Source organism: Pangasianodon hypophthalmus, chromosome 17, assembly GCF_027358585.1.
Source record: "Pangasianodon hypophthalmus isolate fPanHyp1 chromosome 17, fPanHyp1.pri, whole genome shotgun sequence".
In the NCBI taxonomy this organism is placed as follows: Eukaryota; Metazoa; Chordata; class Actinopteri; order Siluriformes; family Pangasiidae; genus Pangasianodon; species Pangasianodon hypophthalmus.
Window position 1 is genome coordinate 3,119,013 of NC_069726.1, and position 19,002 is coordinate 3,138,014.

General features: G+C 38.3%; 1 protein-coding gene across 1 annotated transcript in view; it reads left to right on the forward strand.

Moving 5' to 3' along the window:
* Nucleotides 1–4,668: 4,668 nt before the first annotated feature.
* gdpd5a (glycerophosphodiester phosphodiesterase domain containing 5a) overlaps nucleotides 4,669–19,002 on the forward strand; it is a 32,169-nt gene continuing 17,835 nt past the window's right edge. The window contains exons 1-2 of the mRNA XM_026943625.3: nucleotides 4,669–4,946; nucleotides 18,671–18,845. Of these exons, the coding sequence (XP_026799426.2) occupies nucleotides 18,729–18,845 (117 nt within the window). The 5' untranslated portion in view covers nucleotides 4,669–4,946; nucleotides 18,671–18,728. The remainder of the gene's footprint in view (nucleotides 4,947–18,670; nucleotides 18,846–19,002) is intronic.

Here is a 19,002-nt window from a genome sequence, read left to right on the forward strand (position 1 = left end):
GCTGTGAATATCATGATCACAATTCAAGATTGGGGTAATCTTCAGAAATCTCACTCGTGTCAACTAATTAAACTAGTTAAACTATCCGGCTAACTATTTAGGAATACAAGACAACATGTTGGTGTTTGCACCCATTTGCATATCATGCATATTCATAGATCCTGGCATACTTTATGAGCACAAAGTTATAGATGCCAGTTATTTAGTCATTTGTTTGGTTTAAAAAAAAAAGTATATTAAAATGTTTAATATGTGAGCTAATCATATACAAACAAATGTGATATCCTTCCAAGTCTATTAAATCCCGACTGTTGTAGATTATATCCAGTCTGAATTAATTTCCCACTCATTTACTCTTTATTTAGATCTACGTTCATTCATGCCACATTCATTTTCTGTTGAATGCCTTTAAAGCTATGGACCTCATAAGGCTAGCAACTGTGCCATTTATTATAACTTCTTTCCAAATGTGTTCCTGCATGAACTTATTTGTGAGCCAATGCATGGAAACAATGTGCATGTGGATAAAGGACGGACCCTGAGATTGCATCATATCCTCTATCCTATATCCTCTTAGCCACAGGCTCGAATTACATATCCATAAATAAGACTAAAGATATGGACAATGTACCACAGGCCCAGAAAAAAAGAAAATAGAGAACCTGTGTTTTTAAAATCACAGCTTTACACTGTGACTTACAAACACACACACTTTACATGAAAAAAAGTAAAACTGTGTGTCCTGTAGGTGCACGCCTACAAGGTGACGAACAAGGTAGGAGTGTGTAATAAAGTGTTAATAAATGAACAATATGTTTAAACGTTCCAACAAGTGACAGCTGTATGCTACCATGTCACTGGTTCGAGACGATAAATATTTGTCATTGTTGATGCTAAATGAACGTAAATCCTGCTGTCCTCTAAACACTCACTTCCGAAGTGGGACTGCACACAGCCCTCTCTTAAGAGTTGTGTGATCTACCACATGATGGACTTCCACATCCCCTGCCTGAGCATTGGATTCACACTCAAAGCATGTGTTATATGGGCTTCATAATTCTACTTGATTGTAGACTGAGTAGAATTGCATAGTAATTGTTTTATTTCATGAAACCATTTAAGACACAAGAAGAACAGCAATAAGATTAATAACAGTAATAATAATAATAATCTTAAACTTTGTCCGATTTAGAAAAAAAATGGGAATGAGTCGTTTGATGGTCGAAAGAGTCGACTCTGAACCGACTCACTGAAAAGAAATTCCTGTCGCTAGCTCAGAAGACGTTATGCTAGCATAAAATTATTGGACAAAGCAGTCGTACAGTTCTAGTCTCTTTTAAGTAGCATGAATTCATTTTTTTTATCACATTTATTCATTTAGCAGATGTTTTTATTCAAATTCATTTAAAATGAGGCAGAAACCTAGATGTCTGGTAAATCCTAGAATTTAAACCCACAATCACTAAGCTACCATTAACTGAATCATAGCAGATATTAAACTTTTATCCCTTTCTGTTCCACATATTCAAAATTAACAGGCACATTTACAATTCTGACGGTGTATGACCTCTAGTGGACATTAGATAGCATTTATGAGGACTTTTCATATGTCTAACGGTCAAAATGAATTTATTTATTCAATACACTCGCAGAACTGATATAAAAGTTCATCTATAAATTAATTTTGATTGGAACATACCAATTATAGCTTATATTGTGAGTTTATGGCTTCAGTTGATGACTTGCTGTTCCAGGTTTGGCCATTAGGTGGTGCTAGTTAACAGCAAACTGAACTCAATTCTCCTTTAGTCCACGTCCACACGCTAGGTGATGAACTACTTTCATACTGGTTGAAATTTTTAGTTATTATTCTGTTACACATGAATCCACTTGAACTTTATGTTGATCAGTTGTGCTGTGTATGGGGCTGCATAGCCGCAGACCGGTCAGAGTGCCCATGCTGGAAGTGTATAAACAATAAATTCCAGCACAGGGAAATACAATGAAGTGTTATCTCTATGTGTATATGTGTACAACATACCTATATACAGGCATGTGATTAGTGACCCCTTCCAGAGTAAAAGGATTTTGAAGGACCTCCTTATGAGCACAGCACATACATAATTTTAAGAGTAACAGGGCAAATATTCACCATTACATTAACTTATTCAAGCCATTAGAGCTTTTAATTCCTGAATGTTTCACTCATCCAGATTTGAATTTAAAACACTGTGTATCATCTTCCTGGTTTTAGTAAAATGTCTGAACAAATTAACAGAATATATGAGTGTTTTAAGTTATTGAGTTTTAAAATAAGCCCTTCCATTTCAAATAACCAGTCAATTGAATTTGAATTTGAATTTGAATTCGAATTTGCATTATGCCTACAACTATCATTACAACCTTGACACTAGTTATAGTGACCTCCACCACCGTAATATGAATTTAAAAAGCAATACACTCAGGAACCCACTGGATATACATCACGACCCACTGGGATAGCCGTGGCTCTATATATAGGAAGTATGGAGCCATTCAGACTCTCATGTCTTGAAGCTTCCAAGCTGTGCTTCTATTTCCTTGCCATTTCTTGAACAGCGCTGGTTTCCTTGGTAATGTTCCCTAAGTTGTGGTGCATATAAGATCTGTAGTTATCTGTGCCATTATTTTACTCTTTGACTCACACACCTAAGGGTTTCTATTTTGGTATGAAGCATTGCCTACCTACATTAGCAAGAGTGTGCAGTCTAATTGAACTCTTAATGTAATGAGGTGAATCAGCTCCCATTATTCACGTCAAGGACATGAGCCATTGTTTGCAAATGACCCACCACTAACCATTCTACACACACACACATATATATACACTCAGACATTGTCTCAGGTTCTCAGCTGCCATAGCTGTAGATGGACTGCATGTTGCTGCTCTTTTAGGTTGTGAGAGATTAGAAGGACGAAGTGACGGAGGCCTAATGGTCTTCCATGTCAGGGGTTAATCTCTAACCACCATCCTAGAATAGATTACACACCCGGGACAGAGAAATCAGTCTGCCTGTAATGCTGAGATTCCAAACATTAATACTTTTCAAACTGCACACACTACAGTGACTTTTCCAAAGTGCTGTTAGTGTCTCAGTCCCAAATTAGGTGCTTTTTATATATAGTGCACTACTTTGGCTGCAGTCTAATTATATTCATGATTACATTTTTTACTATAAACTAGAACCTCTGTACGAAACTCTTGACTACAAAAGAAAAATATGAGAAATTGATAAATATGTGATGTATGATGTTAGTTTGTAAATTTCTCAAGCAATGTAAAGCATACAGTGTAGGAGAGAAATGTTCAGAATTTTGATATTGGCTACTTTTTGTCAGACAGGCCTGGCTACCCTACGCTGAGGCCTCTTGGATCTACTAGCGGTTAAGTCAGGAATAAAACACTTTGGAGGTGTGTTGTTAAAGGAAAAAAATCAATAACGGGTCACTGTTACCACCCCAAAGTTGATTATTTTCCAATAACAGCATATCCTGAAGCATACAATGTCCTCTGTCCCGAGGTGGAAAACTTACTGACTGTTACAAAGTGCTGACACTGGAGACTCCTTCCCAAAATGTTAAATAAACATCTTACAGAAACGTCACCATGCCACAATTTCTCTTTGTTAAATAACAGCACATTTTTTAAATTAGTTTATTATTAGCCTTAGATTATGAAGCGTCCACCATACCGTCCAGTCCGTGCGAACGAGCTGTTACTATAGAAACGATAACGCATTAGAACAAGCTCATTAATATTAACCTGTGATTTGCCTTGTAGCCGGAACTACTTTTAGAGCTGCTGTTATAGAAAATTCCTCCACATCTTGTGATCAGTCAGAATCAAGAATTCCACAGGGCTGTTGTATGATGTTTATTAACTGACAAATAATTGCTACACGTTTGAAAATATGTCGATGGAGGATTTAATATTGAAGCTCCTGGGAGAAAATGGTACCTGCGGCATCACACTGAAGCCTTTCACTCCTGTCTGGTTATCAACCCCGCCCCTTAGCGGTCTTTCAGATGACATAAGCCACGCCCATATTGCTACACACCCCGCCCATATCCCCAAACGCCACGCCTACGTGTTTCCAGATAGCTCATTTGCCAGAGCTTTCGAGCTGAATCGCACCTTTATCCCTCCTGCGGGAAAAACACACAATCCATCCGGTTTTAATGTCGTTCGGTCATTAAAAAAAACAACAACAAGGATCAAAGAAGACGAGTTTGGTGTTCAAAACAGCGTTGTAGTTTTATATATAGATATAAATATATACATATATATATAAAGCTTGTCAGAGCAAAGAGAGTGAGAGAGAGAGGGAGGGAGGGAGAGGTAGAGAGAGAGGGGGGGAGGGAGAGAGAGGTAGAGAGAGAGAGAGAGAGAGAGAGAGAGAGGGAGGGAGGGAGGGAGGGAGGGAGAGGTAGAGAGAGAGAAGGAGGGAGGGAGAGAGAGGTAGAGAGAGAGAGGGGGAGGGAGAGAGAGGTAGAGAGAGGTAGAGAGAGAGAGAGAGAGAGAGAGAGGGAGGGAGGGAGGGAGAGGTAGAGAGAGAGAAGGAGGGAGGGAGAGAGAGGTAGAGAGAGAGAGAGAGAGGGGGAGGGAGAGAGAGGTAGAGAGAGAGAAGGAGGGAGGGAGAGAGAGGTAGAGAGAGAGAGAGAGAGAGAGAGAGGGTTTCAGCACAACAAGCGAGTCAGTCGGAAGAAGCGCGGATATAAAGTGTCATTCTGCATTTCTTCTGTATCTTTTCATCCACCACTCAGAAGGAAAGAAACGAGCAGAAAGTGAAACTGAGTTAGATTTTGGGGGAAGATGAACACCGTTAGAGGAGAAGTGTGAACTCCACGCAAACTTACCTGCGCTGTTCACCTTGTGAAGAGAGAAGAGGATTAAAGCAGCTGTAGAGGTGAGTGTGTACAGTACACTCCGATTAACTCTTTATTTGCCCCGTTCTCGTTTTTATTCACTTTAGAAATGTGAACTTGTTTGTTGTTGTTGTTGTTGTTTTTGTTTGTTTGTTTGTTTTTGTTGTTGTTGTTGTTAACCTTTCCAGTATGTCAAGTTTCATGTTTTGTCAGTGTTTCCTCATGTACTTAAAGGTGCAGTAGTCGTTTTTTCTTATTCTTAGTTGTATAAATAACCCGGAAGATATGTAGCATGTAACATGATAAAACACAATGAGTTAAGCTGTGGCCTTACCAACAATGTATAAAGTCGGCGACTTCCGGTCCGGAATGTTTGTTTGTGTTTGGATGCGCCTCCTGTCAGTCATTGTATGGACACTATATGAACCAGCCCAAGCTGGTTGAGGCAAAGTTGCAACTTGTAATTCTCCACCTATAAGCAGTTAAAACCTCAGAAATTGCCCCTCAACAGCACTTTTCGACTCAAGAACTTACAAGGAATAGTCTTTTCAATAGTCTTTTCAACTACCAGTTCCTTCGCTGTTTACGGCGTGACGTCAAATCAACATGGCCGCTCACACTATGAACAGCGTAAAGTCCCCCTTTTCTGTGGTTAAATGACGTTATAGCAGTATTGGCTTTAGATCAGTTAATGTTCAGACACAGTACTTGGTTAAATCTATTACACTGGCCATACTAATCTCTGTTTTGAGAAGGTAATCGTCAACGTTAGAGTTATCACTAACTTTAGCTGGCTGGCTTTTTGCTAATACAAATGTTTGAAGTTCACTATAGTAGAACAGAACCAATAGACACTCAGGCCTGTAACTATAAACGTACAATTAAAATAGCTTTTTATGAGCTTTACGTGCTCTGACAGCATAAACAAAAGGCACACTTTCGTAGAGGCGTCCATGTTTTTTTTCCACTTCACACATCCAACATGCTGAGGTGGGAAATAGCGTTGTTACAGCTTGCAAATTACCACTTACAAAGCACCACAAGGCAGCATAAGATCAGTGGGCGGTGCTTAATGAACATGGGCGGAATCATTCAAATATCAAACCCACCTAAACGTTAGAGACCTAATCTTGAAAAAAGACTAATCAGACTGGCACTTACTTTTTAATGCTTAACCATTAACAGTTAGTGCACGTTAATAAATAAGAAGCATTAGTTTGAAGTGGTTATGGAGTTTTTTCCACAGTGGTGCTTTATGGTAACACTTTTAACTAACACCATGTACTGTGAACAGATGAGTTGCTAATATACTTCTCCATCCAATCATCTTTACATGTTCCGTATTCATTGTTGATTTTCTTCTTATCAAGCCATGTTATCTGTTTATTAATCAGACCAGGGAGTGTAGGTGAAATAAAAAAAAAATCTATTACGTTTTTGAAAATGCTTCATGAAATTTTTCATGAAAATGCTTCAGCGAAATAATTCACATAAATGTCTGTCGAAGAGGCTCACAGAGGAGCCGAAGTGCACACCTCAATTACTTACCTAAAGCAAAAGGCTGATTGGTTAAACAGGGATGTGTATTACGTAGTGCTGGATTTGTGACATGTGCTAGAGGGAAAGTGAAATGAAGCAGTTTGAGGATTTGTTAGCAGAAATGGTGCGACATTAGCTCCCCTTCCAAATACAAAAAGGAATTAAGCTACCGTAATTCAGAGAAGTCTGAAGAGACAGAGAAACAGAAGACAATATGAGACAAATTTCTGAGTAATATTGCCACAAATGATGTCGTATAATGTTGTGGAATGAGATTTTATCTTGAGATAAATTAATTCCTGTTATCACTTACATTATATTAGTTATAAAGAGCCATTCCCTCACCAGCCTCTCTTTTTGTCGTACCATTACAGCTCCACTGTAAAGCAGTGCTGTGTTATATGGACAAGTGTAGTGTATTGCAATCACAGTGTGCTTTGTAATATATTACAGCAAATTAAATTTGTCAGAGAGTTCATTTGCATATCACATTCTTTTGCAATATCAATAGTAGCCTTCAAAGGACAACGAGTAACAAATAATAAATTTTGTCCACACTGAATGTACTTTTTAACTGAAGGGTAGAAGATCATGAATAAATCACATGGCTAGACCATATTTTATATATGATGCATTAGCTACAATATATTCCTTATTATTATATTTTATAGTAATGGTCATATTCAGCAGGGTTTGTAAGAAAATAACTACGTCTGACCTGCAGACAGTTGTTGTGGGAAATGCTGTGGCGACGCCTCAGGAAGTTTCCCAGCGAGCAGGAAGAAAAGAGCAAGACAGAAGTGTTGTGTGAGAGACGGGACTTTCAGGTGGAAGGATGTGAGACACTTTTATCAGCCGTGTTTCAAAGCTCAGGCACAGACGGCTGTCTGAATAATGAGCCTGTGGGAGGTTTGATCACCCAAGCACTCGGACATTTTCTCAGGGCGGACAGGGTCATAGTTGCAAAAAAAAAAAAAAGAAAAGAAAAATCATGTTACTTGAAGACACAGTATTCTAGATGTATCATATTAGGGTGTTTAGGTTTGCTAACAAAGTGGGAAAGTTATGGTTTTGATGATGTTTTTGTTTTAATGTGCACAAAAATATGATTTAATGAGAAAAACGAGGGAAAATTGGTACAAAAGTAAGTTTTAATGTCCGATCAACATCTTGTCATTGTAAGAAACAAGCACTGACTGTCAGAAAAGCATATTGTGATGTAAATTATCTCAATATACATATCATCACGTTGCTTAGCAGCAATCTGTTAAAAAAAACTAGCCTCATTGCTAGCTACAATAGTTCTCTGCTAACGGAAGACATAATTACAGTTTTCAATATTTTTCTTTCAATTAATTTTAATCATCTGGATTTATATATCATATTTTTGTCTTTTTTTCCGTGAGTTGGAAGTTTTTGTTTTGTGTGTGGTGTAACCATGTCATTTTAATGCTGTTTTGGGGATTTAATGTCCTATTAGTTCTTTTTTTCTTACACATCAACATGCGCAGGGACAGCAGATGAAAATGAGGCATTTGCGTAAACCTGACACAGTTACATGTAAATACTACTGTAGATTAATGTGAGTCGCCTAGAAAACCACACTCTAAATGTTGAGATTATGTATTGTTTAACTTTTGTAGCTAGAGATCTTTAAAAATGGCCTCTAGTCCCACCTGCATTTTCTCTTTAATTATTTACAGTAATCAGTTTCTGCACTGAGAAGAGGTTTGAGTAAATAGGTAAACCTCTCGTCAGTGCATATCGAGTAGTCCCGAGAGCAGACATGATGCTGTTTCGGTACTTCTCTACAACATATTAAATTCCTCCAGTGGAGGTGAACGGGATTGTAATTGGGAGCTCTCAAAACATCTGACAGTGTGGGAGGTCTTATTTCTTTCGCATGCAGAGCAGGTGGGTTTGCCGATTGTCATAACAAAGGATTAGGTGCACAATATACCATGTTTACGATGTATCATTTGCCTTGGGAATAGACCACCAGAGAGCATGCCGTTGGCTACACCCATGTTTTTTTTTTAATACATCGACAGGGTGGGTTTGGGGGTGGGGTGATGTGTGGAGTGCTTTGTAGAAAGCTCTGGGACACCTAGCATTAAGCTATGTTTGTCAAAATATACCTTTTGTAGTCAATAGCAAAGGATTTTTATCATTGACCCCAGCGAAGTTGCTTGATGACTTGCTTCCCAACAGCTTCTCATGCTTCCTAAGCACTCGATTACAAGGCTGTTTGTTCTGTCACTGTGTCTTTTGTCCTTTATAACCACAGCACTGTAACCTGATCACTTTCTTCCCTCAAGTCAATTCATTCCTGAATTTAAGAAGATTTCTAAATTAATACGCCCCTGAGAAAAGATGGCGGAGAAAAACAAGGAAAATAACTCTACTGGTTATTATGTAAGGAATAAAACACTCAGTGTCGTGTTGTTATAGGAAATTAATCAACGCTGAGGTGATGCGGAGTCACTGTATTTTATTCTATATATATTATATAATGTTTAATTCCTCACATACGACTGGCATGGACCTTCTTAGGGAAAGCTTCACCAACAATGGCTATACATTTTTCTTTGTTAAGTAATACTTTAATTGTGTGGCGCATACACACGTTGTTACTGTAGATACGATGACGTATTAGAATGAGTGCATTAATATAAACCTGTGATTTATAGCTGCACTACTGTCCAAGCTGCTGCTGCTAAAAGTGAATCCTTCTGACCAGTCAGAATCGAGAATTCTATAGTGCTGTGGTATGTTATATAAGGTGTTATTAGTCAAGTCAGTTATTTCTGGCTGCCTATAATCATTCATGAGCACAGGAATAGAAAGCACATCCATTATTTAAAGTCGTAGTGCTCTATTACACTGATCCTTATGACTAATGGATTTTTTGATCCACTTGTTCGCTAAGATGATCACTGCTAATAAAATCTTGCTAGTTATTCGCTAGCGTGTGTGTGATTGTGTGTAGCAGTTTTTGTCAGTCTGAAAAAACCCAATAAAAATTATATAAAACATTTTATATACTATATTATATAACGATGTAGTTACCATTGAGTCTTTTGTGAATCTCATTGTTTCACGCAAGACTTTTTTTGGTCTAGTGTGGAACTTATCTGTGCTTTTTTTTTTTTTTTTTTTTTTTTTTTAAACTATGAGTCAAGTTTTGGATTCTAGCACCAAAATGCTACTGATGCAGTTTTGGTGGTGACCATTGAAATAAGATGTGATGCTTCTAAAAGGATGAGGCTTTTGAAAGTCTTTATTGGAAAAAAAAATTGCAAATAAATGTCACCATGATGAGTTTTGAAGAAGGGACAGCAATTACTTATTTTTCCATTTACAATAAACTATATACAAGCTACATTGCTTATGCTAATGCTAGCCAAGCTTATTAAAAAATATATTTGTAAAAAAACAATAAAAATTGTCTCTAACTGCTGCAGTTTTTGAACTGTGATTGTAAAAGATCTCTGATTGGGAGCCCAAACTATTTCACTGCAAAATATTGTAGTCAGAGTCAGAGGGTTTGTTTTCTACTGCATGTTGATAATGAAACATTTATCACAATAGCGTCTACATTTAAGATAAGGATATCAGCAAGATGAAAAGGCAGCCATTGTGAGAATTTTTTTCCATGTAAACCATGCCTCCAGTCTCCTACACAATGACCTAGACTTCTTCTTTTAACCCCTGGATGCAATCAGCAACCAATCCTACTTTTCATCTTCTTGACTCGGGAGTCCTAAAGAAGACGCAGATCATTTAAATGGGAAGGACATAAGCATCCCTTCCTGGACTAACGACAAGTGTCACATTTCAGTGTCCGTTTCTAACATTTTCAAGCAGATCCTATTTCTTGGTGAGACACTGGTGGTCCAACATCTTTCGGCATCCTTGTGATATCTCTTGACCCCTGCTGAACTCCAGTGTGTCCTGAAGAATGCCCGAATAGCTTCTCTAGCCCTAGGTCATCAGCCAGATTTTCAAGATCTGTCCCAAGGGCTTGTTACTTCCTGTCAGGACTACACAATGAGTCACTTTGCTGAGCCAGGGCGGTGATTGGACATGCAGAACTTTGACAAGAAAGGTTCACAATGTCAAAATATCAAAGCATGAAGCAGTGTAACCACCGTTCCTTCAGCTTTCCACTTTGTTTATCTTTTATCTTGTTCTTTCAAATACAGAAATACCTGAAATACCCTCATCTCCATGTAAGCAGTTTATCCGTTGCTACACCGATATGGGAGACACCTGAAAGTGACGCTTTTATGCATGCTTAGCTAAAGCAGCGATCAAACATGAACAAAATTCACCTGCTGGAGAAGCCAATTCACCGAAGCAGAAAGGACGCAGGATGGGAAAGATTTGTTTTTGGTAGCAGTTACTTTATCTTCACTTTATCTAGGTGAATTTGTGAACTTAGGACTTATTAGCGAACAGAAAGCAAGTGGGCGGTACTGTGGTGTCATTGGTCAGGGAAAAAAATGAAGGAGCTGCTTATTAGTCAGTAGCACTCACTCCGAATTTTAGCCTCACTGGTTTCTTGTTGTACATTTGGGAAGTAAATATAAATTAAAAATGTTTCCCATACCTCCAACTCAAAATCACACGCATCATACATATTTTCTTTTAGTATGCTAGCTATGATTATTTTCTTTTTTAAACATTTTTTCACATTAGTAATAAAAAGACCAGTTGTGGTGCACTTTAGTTTTTCTCTCTGTCAGCTAGGATTTTCTTTTTTCTTTCTCTGTAAATGTCTGCCTAGGAGTTCATCTAACAGGACAATGGCTAAAACAATAATCACATATACTTCTCACGATTATTCATCTCAGTTACTCTGCTGGTGGAAACTCAATCTTATAGCACTTGTTTAAGAGGCGACAGTGATGCATCTCGACACCTGGATTGGATTCTACTTGACTCGTAAGTCTCATTAGATAAAAGAACCTGCCCGATGAATAAATGTAAATGGACACTTTGCCCAGAGAGAGGATTGCGGTACAGGAGCGCAGCTGACCTGTCTGAAAACGCAAGCATAAAGAGGCTCTGAAAACAGATCTGCCTGAAACGGTGGCTGAAATGCCGCTGCTTTTGTGAATTTGTAAAAGCTTGTCGAGAGGCCAGTGTCATGGAAACGAGCTGGAACAGCCAACCGTACACAAGCTCAGAGAGAACGCACAGCTGCTGAGCACACACACACACATACGACGATGCCTCTCTGAACACCAGGGCTGTTATGAAGGGCGAGTTTAGAGAAATGACAGGCTTTGATCTTGATAATCACGCTTTTTTCATTTATTAATTTTTTTTTATCCAAAGTGACTTAGAAGTGCAGATTTGAAATTCTTACATCATGATAAAATCGTATCATGGCTTACAAATATTTAGGATATTACCACCGTATTGTTTTGTAGTATTGTCCAGATGAGATGTGCTCACTACCTAGTCTTCTATTCATAGTTTTCCACCGTGGTGACCATTACAAGTGCTGACGCTGGAGACTCCTTCCATAAATGCTGAATAAACGTCTTATTAACAAAACATCACCATATCAGTTATTAAACACATTTTGTATCTAGTCCATCATGCAAGTTCCTGTGTAAGTTGTTAGAATAGAAATGATCAACTCCTTCGAACCAATCAGATTTAAGAGTTCAACAGCTCTGTGGTATAACGTTAATTGTTCATATCCTGATAGTTACCTGATCTTTTATTGTGACTTCTAATATCATAATGATATCAATTTAAAACAAAAGCTACATGTTCACCTGCACATGGGCTCATTTTATATGTAAATTTACATTTTTAATTAAAATTCAGAGTAAAGCCCTGATAAACATTTGACAGTGTTCACGATAATAACATAATGTGTTGAATTTGACAATATTTGGATATTACATAAGTGGGGGGTGGCACCTCATGTTCACCTTCTGTTAGCAACAATCTAGCCAGTTAGCTGTGAAAAACTGTGATGATGTATACAGCGTAACTCAGTGCTACTTTGTTTACTGTTCACGCTGTGAGCACCCACGTTGATCTGATGTCACTTGCTGAACTTGGGGTTGAAGAGACCTTCCTGAGTTTCCGAGTACGAATTCTGAGTTGAGAAGATGTTTTCTCTGTTTTTTTTGGGGTTTTTTTTTTTGTAGTCGGAGGTTGGAAATGCTGACTGATTATCAACAAATATATACACTAGAAAAAGGGTTCCTCAAGGGGTCATTGGATGGTTAGGAAAAGTTTCTCCTAATGAAACCCGCTCTGTAGTAGGTTCTATATAGAAGCCTTATAGATTTCTCTATCTGAATGTCTTAAGGAAGATGATTTACGTCCTAGCACAATACCTGAATCTTCTCACCCAATGCAAATTCCTCCCATCTAACTAACAAATCTGCCCATGTGTTTGTTCAGGGCAGATGGTCAGTGTTATCTCACCCAGACAGGGCCGTTTGTTCTCAAGGTGTAAGGCCAGAACAGGAAGCCATGTCCTGGAGAGATAGCAGCACAAAAGCAGGGCTTCTTTTGTTCACACCAATCATGAAAATGACAGTATACACACACACACACACACACACACCCCTTTTACTTTTCACTAAGAGGCTGTGAGAGTTATTGGGGATTCTAAACATAGCTCACCTTTCACTGGGATGATAAGCCCTTTTAATAAAATAAATCTTCTTCATTAAAGATTTGAGAAGCAAATATGAGCAGATATTGTAGTACATGGAGACCTGAGAGACACCTAAAGAGCTCCTAAGCTATGTTTACATGCACACAATAACCTAGCCATATTTAAGCCAAGTGAAGCACTAATTACAGCAATTTTAGCAAACATTTATGTGACTGGGTGTGTCTAAGTTAGAGGGTGATTTAAGGATGTGCATGCAAACGGACAGTCGCACCTAGCTGCATTAACATGTGGCTGGGACAAGACAAACCTCTGTTTTGCACATCTTTTTTCTGGGTGTTTTCCCATGACATTTGTTATCACATGCAACCTGAGTACGCGTGCTTGTTGTTCGGCTGATTGGGTTTTTAGAGAGCTGTATTTGGTGCTAAACTTGTCATATCCTTAGAGAAAAGCTGCAGGGACGTTCTGGACATTTATCAATCAATAAAATTAAAATAAAATAAAACTCAGAAATATTAAACATCAAACATCCTGTAGTCCGGTAAAACTTTAACTAGCTGTGAAAGCATGAACTTGAGGTCATGTGATAACCAGTGAGGACCAAGCTGAACGGAAGTCGGCAATATTTACAGAAAAAGTCAAAAGCAAGTCATATACCACCGGTATTCACGTTTGAATTCCGACTCACGCCGCAGAAAATACAAGCCCGCTAATCCCATTATCTGGTTTTGTGTGTAACATGCAGACTGTTGGCAGTGCAAGCCGACATCTGCCAAGTTTGTTTTCATCTTGTTTGTTCATGAGAAATTTTGATTTGGGATCATTGATTTGTGGGCATAATCTGAAAGTGTGCAGTGTTTTATTCTGGGTAAATCTTACAGCGTGTGATGTTATACACGCTATCGCTATCATTAGATTTCCAGTGTATTGTCACACCACTTGCCCAAATAAAGCCATCCATAGGGTCGTGTGGCTAATTTTGTACTCCATAAAGCCTATTTATTAAAGATTTGAGAAACAGATGGTGATGGTTATTGTGTCATGTGCAGGAGGGAGCTGAGTCACACCTGAAGGACTACAAAAAAGCAAAACCATTCTCAGCTATTCAGCACCTCAGGAGCTCTAATGACTCATTAATATTCTCATCCCGTCGGCTACATGGGCCAATTCATTATTCTATTATTAACAAGTCTTATAATTGTGCTTGAAGCAAGTCCTGTGTCTGTTTTTGTTCCAATTCACGCATGTGCAGTATTGTATGTGAAAGGTTTGAGATGTAAAAAGTAACAATTGAGTTGAATGGATTTTGTTTATCTCTTACAGCCCATATGGTGGCTGGGAATATTGTCATCATGAAACTGTAGAAATGTCCTAAAAATACATCAAATTAGCATCAGCTGGAACAATGTGAATACAGTGTAGAGAGCAAGTAATTAAAATAAATTCACATACATTAATAATGAGGAAAATCATTCCTCATTATGCGCCTTTCTGATACATCAAATGTGTTGCTAATACATATTTAAGTGGTGAGAGAGCCAAAGTCACCAGTGGAGAAAGTTCTTCCAGCCAATTTGAAGTTCCCAAGACAACGGAGATTTCAGTTGTCACATGATGAATAATTCATCATTCTCCAAAGACATCAAGCTGCAGTTAACTCATCAGTCTGTCAGTGCTGGTTTATTATTTTGTGGACAAAAACACTATTCAGTCTGGGACATACTCACAGATACAGCATAGGGAAATGTGCATTGATTATTGATATTGTTTACTGACTGAAGGCTGAGAGCATGTGAAGGGTCAGAGGTCATCACAGTAGAAGCACAGGTTGGTAACTATCAAGCAAAACAGCAATGGACCCTTTAGAACTCTTTAGACCCTTTAGAACTCCTCAAAATTAGCTGGCTCGCTTGTTATTAACAAAAGATGAACATGGAGGCGTCCATGGTTTTTTCCTCACTTCTGACTTCTGAGGTCTGACTCCCTACTTCCGAGTTACGAGGAATGCACTGGATGTAGCAGCAGAGTGTTTCCCTATCAGAAAGTGTTCCTAGTATGACCCTTTTAGGCATTTCAGAACCCTTAATTATCCATAGAACTCTGGAGGAACCCTTTTTTCTGTCTTGCAGGTACCAGTTGCCTGACAGGATCAAGGTATTAAGAAGAAAATGAAGACTAATCAAAAGAACGAAGGGTTCTTTAAGGGTTCTTAGTGCCCACTAATTGGACAGGATAATTGGACCTTTCTGACAGGAAAATACTTTATTGTAGGGTTCGAATCTTTAAGAGTTCCCCAAGATGGACAAGCAAAGAACCCTTAAGGGTTCAAAATCATCTTGAGCATGTATATACTTTGTTCACTGCAGCATCGTGATCTCAGTGTGCTGCTGATCGGGACACTGTGAGACTCTAATGACAGCGCTGGATCTCACAGCCCTTTAATCTGGCCTAATGACAGGAAGTGACTAAGTGAGACCTTCACACTGGCTGCCTGTGTGTGTGTGTGCATGTGTGTGTGTGTGTGTGTGTGAGAGCAAGAGTGTATTTACCATGCTAATGAGTGCCTGCTGTGACCTCCTGTCAGCGTGAGAAGACACCAATGCATGATGAGGTCATCAATAAGGGACATAGCCAGTGATGGCTGCTTAATTACCGCAATTTACCCTTTTCTCCCAGAACCACCTCAGAAATGAGTGCAACATCTGCTGCTTACATCACAAATAGAGATGCATCTGGTGGCATTTTTGGAAGGACAGCACTAATATCAAGCACTTCCGCAGGCATTTTAGAGTAATAATAGTCATAAAGTACTTTAAACTGGTTTATCATTTGCTGCCTGTTCTTCAATGAAGTGAACTTTTTTTATTAAATCAAAGTTTTAATGGCAAGCAATTTGTGAATCTAGAATGAGGTCATCACATAATTATATCACATTCTTCTTGGATTTAGGGGAGAGCTATTTGAGCCGTTGAAGTCCTGCACTAGCAACCATAAGGTTATGAGTCCATAACCTCTGTTGTGCAAAATTCTTAACCCTCAGGTTCTCAGCTTTGTGCTTGATTTGTATTCTCGTGTGTAAGTCATTCTGGCTGAAAATTCTGGGCCATGTTCCAGTACTGTTTTGAACACACCCTCATCGACTTCCCTTTACCTTTTCCTCTCAGGGAATCCCCCATCTCCATCATTGTATGAAGCAAGGCTGTTAGATGAGCCATTAGAAGCTCAGGGTTATCAGTATCGACCTCAAGAGCGAAATTTACCCAGACATTGTGATTGGATGCAGTATCTTTTTCACAACTGCAGATAGGATACATGGTTTATAAATGTAACAGGAGCAAAAATACTTAAAGCTACAGTGTGTAGAATTGACTTGTGTGCTGTGTCAGAAGTGTCGGGTCCGAATCAGTAGGAGATTTGTATACACGTCATATGTCAGCTCAAATACTGCTAATGGCAATGCACTTCAGCTTTAGGCATGAAAGAAGTTTGAGTACAAGGTGAATGGCAGGAGCAACAGCCAATTAGGAGGAAAAACATTTCAAGTGTAATAGAAGTTTAGGTGTTTTTTTTTTTCTGTAGGTAAGGCATTTATTTGTTCTCTTATTTGATGATAAGCTTGTAAATAGCAGATGAGAGTCAGGAAACTTATCCTCATTATGGAATTTGTATCATTACCCAGTTTGTTTTTGACCAGAGAGAGCAAAATTTCAAAATCATACATCCAGGAGCTTTAATATTTCCTTACATACTTTATGTATCCAACTATACTCTTTGTTATGAGGTAGCATTGTTGCCAAGTCTATGATTTTCCTGCAGAAATCAGGCTACTTTTGAACTGCTGTCATTGGTTGCAATTTTTATCCAAGCACAAGGGGGATGGGATTCATTATATCCATATATTAAAATATGCAGCTGTGGTACATGAGATGGTCTTCTGCTATACTTGCACCATCCATGTATAGTGGATTGTTATAAATCATTCATTGTCTATTACAAAATATGAAAACAATCTGGTACCATTTTAGAACCTTGGAGAGAACTACATGTTTTAATACTGCCTGAGTATTGGACATGTTTTATTGATTATTGGGTCGTTTTTGGACTAGCTTTGAAAGTCTGTTGTGCTGTTTTTCACCAGGCAACCCTTCACGGTAGCTATTCAGTCAAACTATACTGTTTATGCTGTATTCAGTTCGCATAATAGCTTGGTTACAATTTTAGTGAATTGGTTCTTCCGGTTTAAAACCAAGACAGTGTAGAATAGTTTTAACTATTGTTGAGCTGATGCAGAAAATATTGCATTTCTATCAGCATGTAATTGGATGGGTGTGAATGTAGCCCATCTTTTCAGCCACACCTTCAGTAAGCTTGTGGCGATTTTGCGTAAAGCTGTGAGGTTTTGATTGGACCAGTGAAAGGAAAGTGAACTGACGGATAGATTGACTGACTGAAATTCAGGACTGATTTCTACTGATGCACCACTGGTCTCCTCATGTCTTGCTCGTAGGTGTCACCTCGCGATCTTCGGCATCAGAGACGCGACCGCTGCTATTTATACAGTAATATGCGTTGATGAACTGACCTTCACCAGCCAACATTAAACTTTCATGCTGTCTTTGTCAATGTCATCTAATTTAAGTCATCTACAGCTGTGAGTTTGGTGTTTGGTGCAGCCTGAATGGCTAATTTATCAAGCATAATGGGTTTACAGAGTCATGTTTGAGGACTCATATTTCTGAGAATCAGATTTCTTCTGGCTGTACTTTTTATTTTTTTATTTATTCGTCTGTTAGTTTCCAAATGTGAAACTGTATATGCTCATTTTTTTAATGAGCATGAAGTATTATTTTTTTAAATCATATTTATACCTGAGTGCAAAAGTTTGCAACGCCGTGGTTTCTGAGTGAGAAAAAGTACCTCTATTTTACAATTTATTTAAATATAAATAAATAAATAAATAAAATTCTAAGATGTTAAAAATGTGAGTGTATCATGCAGCAAGAGAACAACTACAACAACAAAAAAAGCTGTTAGAATTTTATATTAAAAATAGGTCGCTGAGTTATATTTTAATATTTTCATTTAGTAGTTTTAAAATATGATGTTAATAGTTATATATTATATTAGGATATTTTATCACACCCTGAAAGAGATATTTTGATCTGGTGTCATTTTGATTAATGTATTTATGTTTATTTTGTTTATAATTTTTTGCTATTTTTATTTGCAAGAAAAGGAATATATATGAAACCTAACACACTAAATGTATTTATGCTATACTCCAAATCTTACTCATGTTGCCCTGGGGTATGCAATCCTTTGCTCTCAACTTTATACAACAAATGTGATGTTCAGGTTGTTTTGACATGAGAATAACAGTGAAATATAATGATAAAAACAATTTTTTTGTAAGTCACCACCAAAAAGGTGGTTTTAGGATGGTCAGTATTTCATCCCATCTGTCCTTAAATATAACTAATAATTGTGATTAATTTGAACAGAATCAAAGAGAACGCCTAGCTCATCCATTGCTAAGTACTAGTATGAACTGTATGTATGTGTGTTTTTCTTCAGGTTTCCTGACACCAAGTGGGATGCGAGCAGATCGGTGGTGGGCCGATTGTCAAGGAGCATGGTGAAACACCAACCCTTACAGGTCTACGAGAGACAGCTGTGTTTGTCCTGCCTGACCGGGATCTACGGGTGCCGCTGGAAACGCTACCAGCGCTCCCACGATGACAGCTCCAAGGTAGGAAGCACCTTTATCGCTTTATACGCTCGTGTATCATCAATCATCATATAACATGCAGATAAGCTTGTCTGATGCCCAGACAATAACCCACTCTCCTCTGATCTACATCATACAAGAGAACACACCTGGAGTAGCTTTGATGGCACAAATTAAA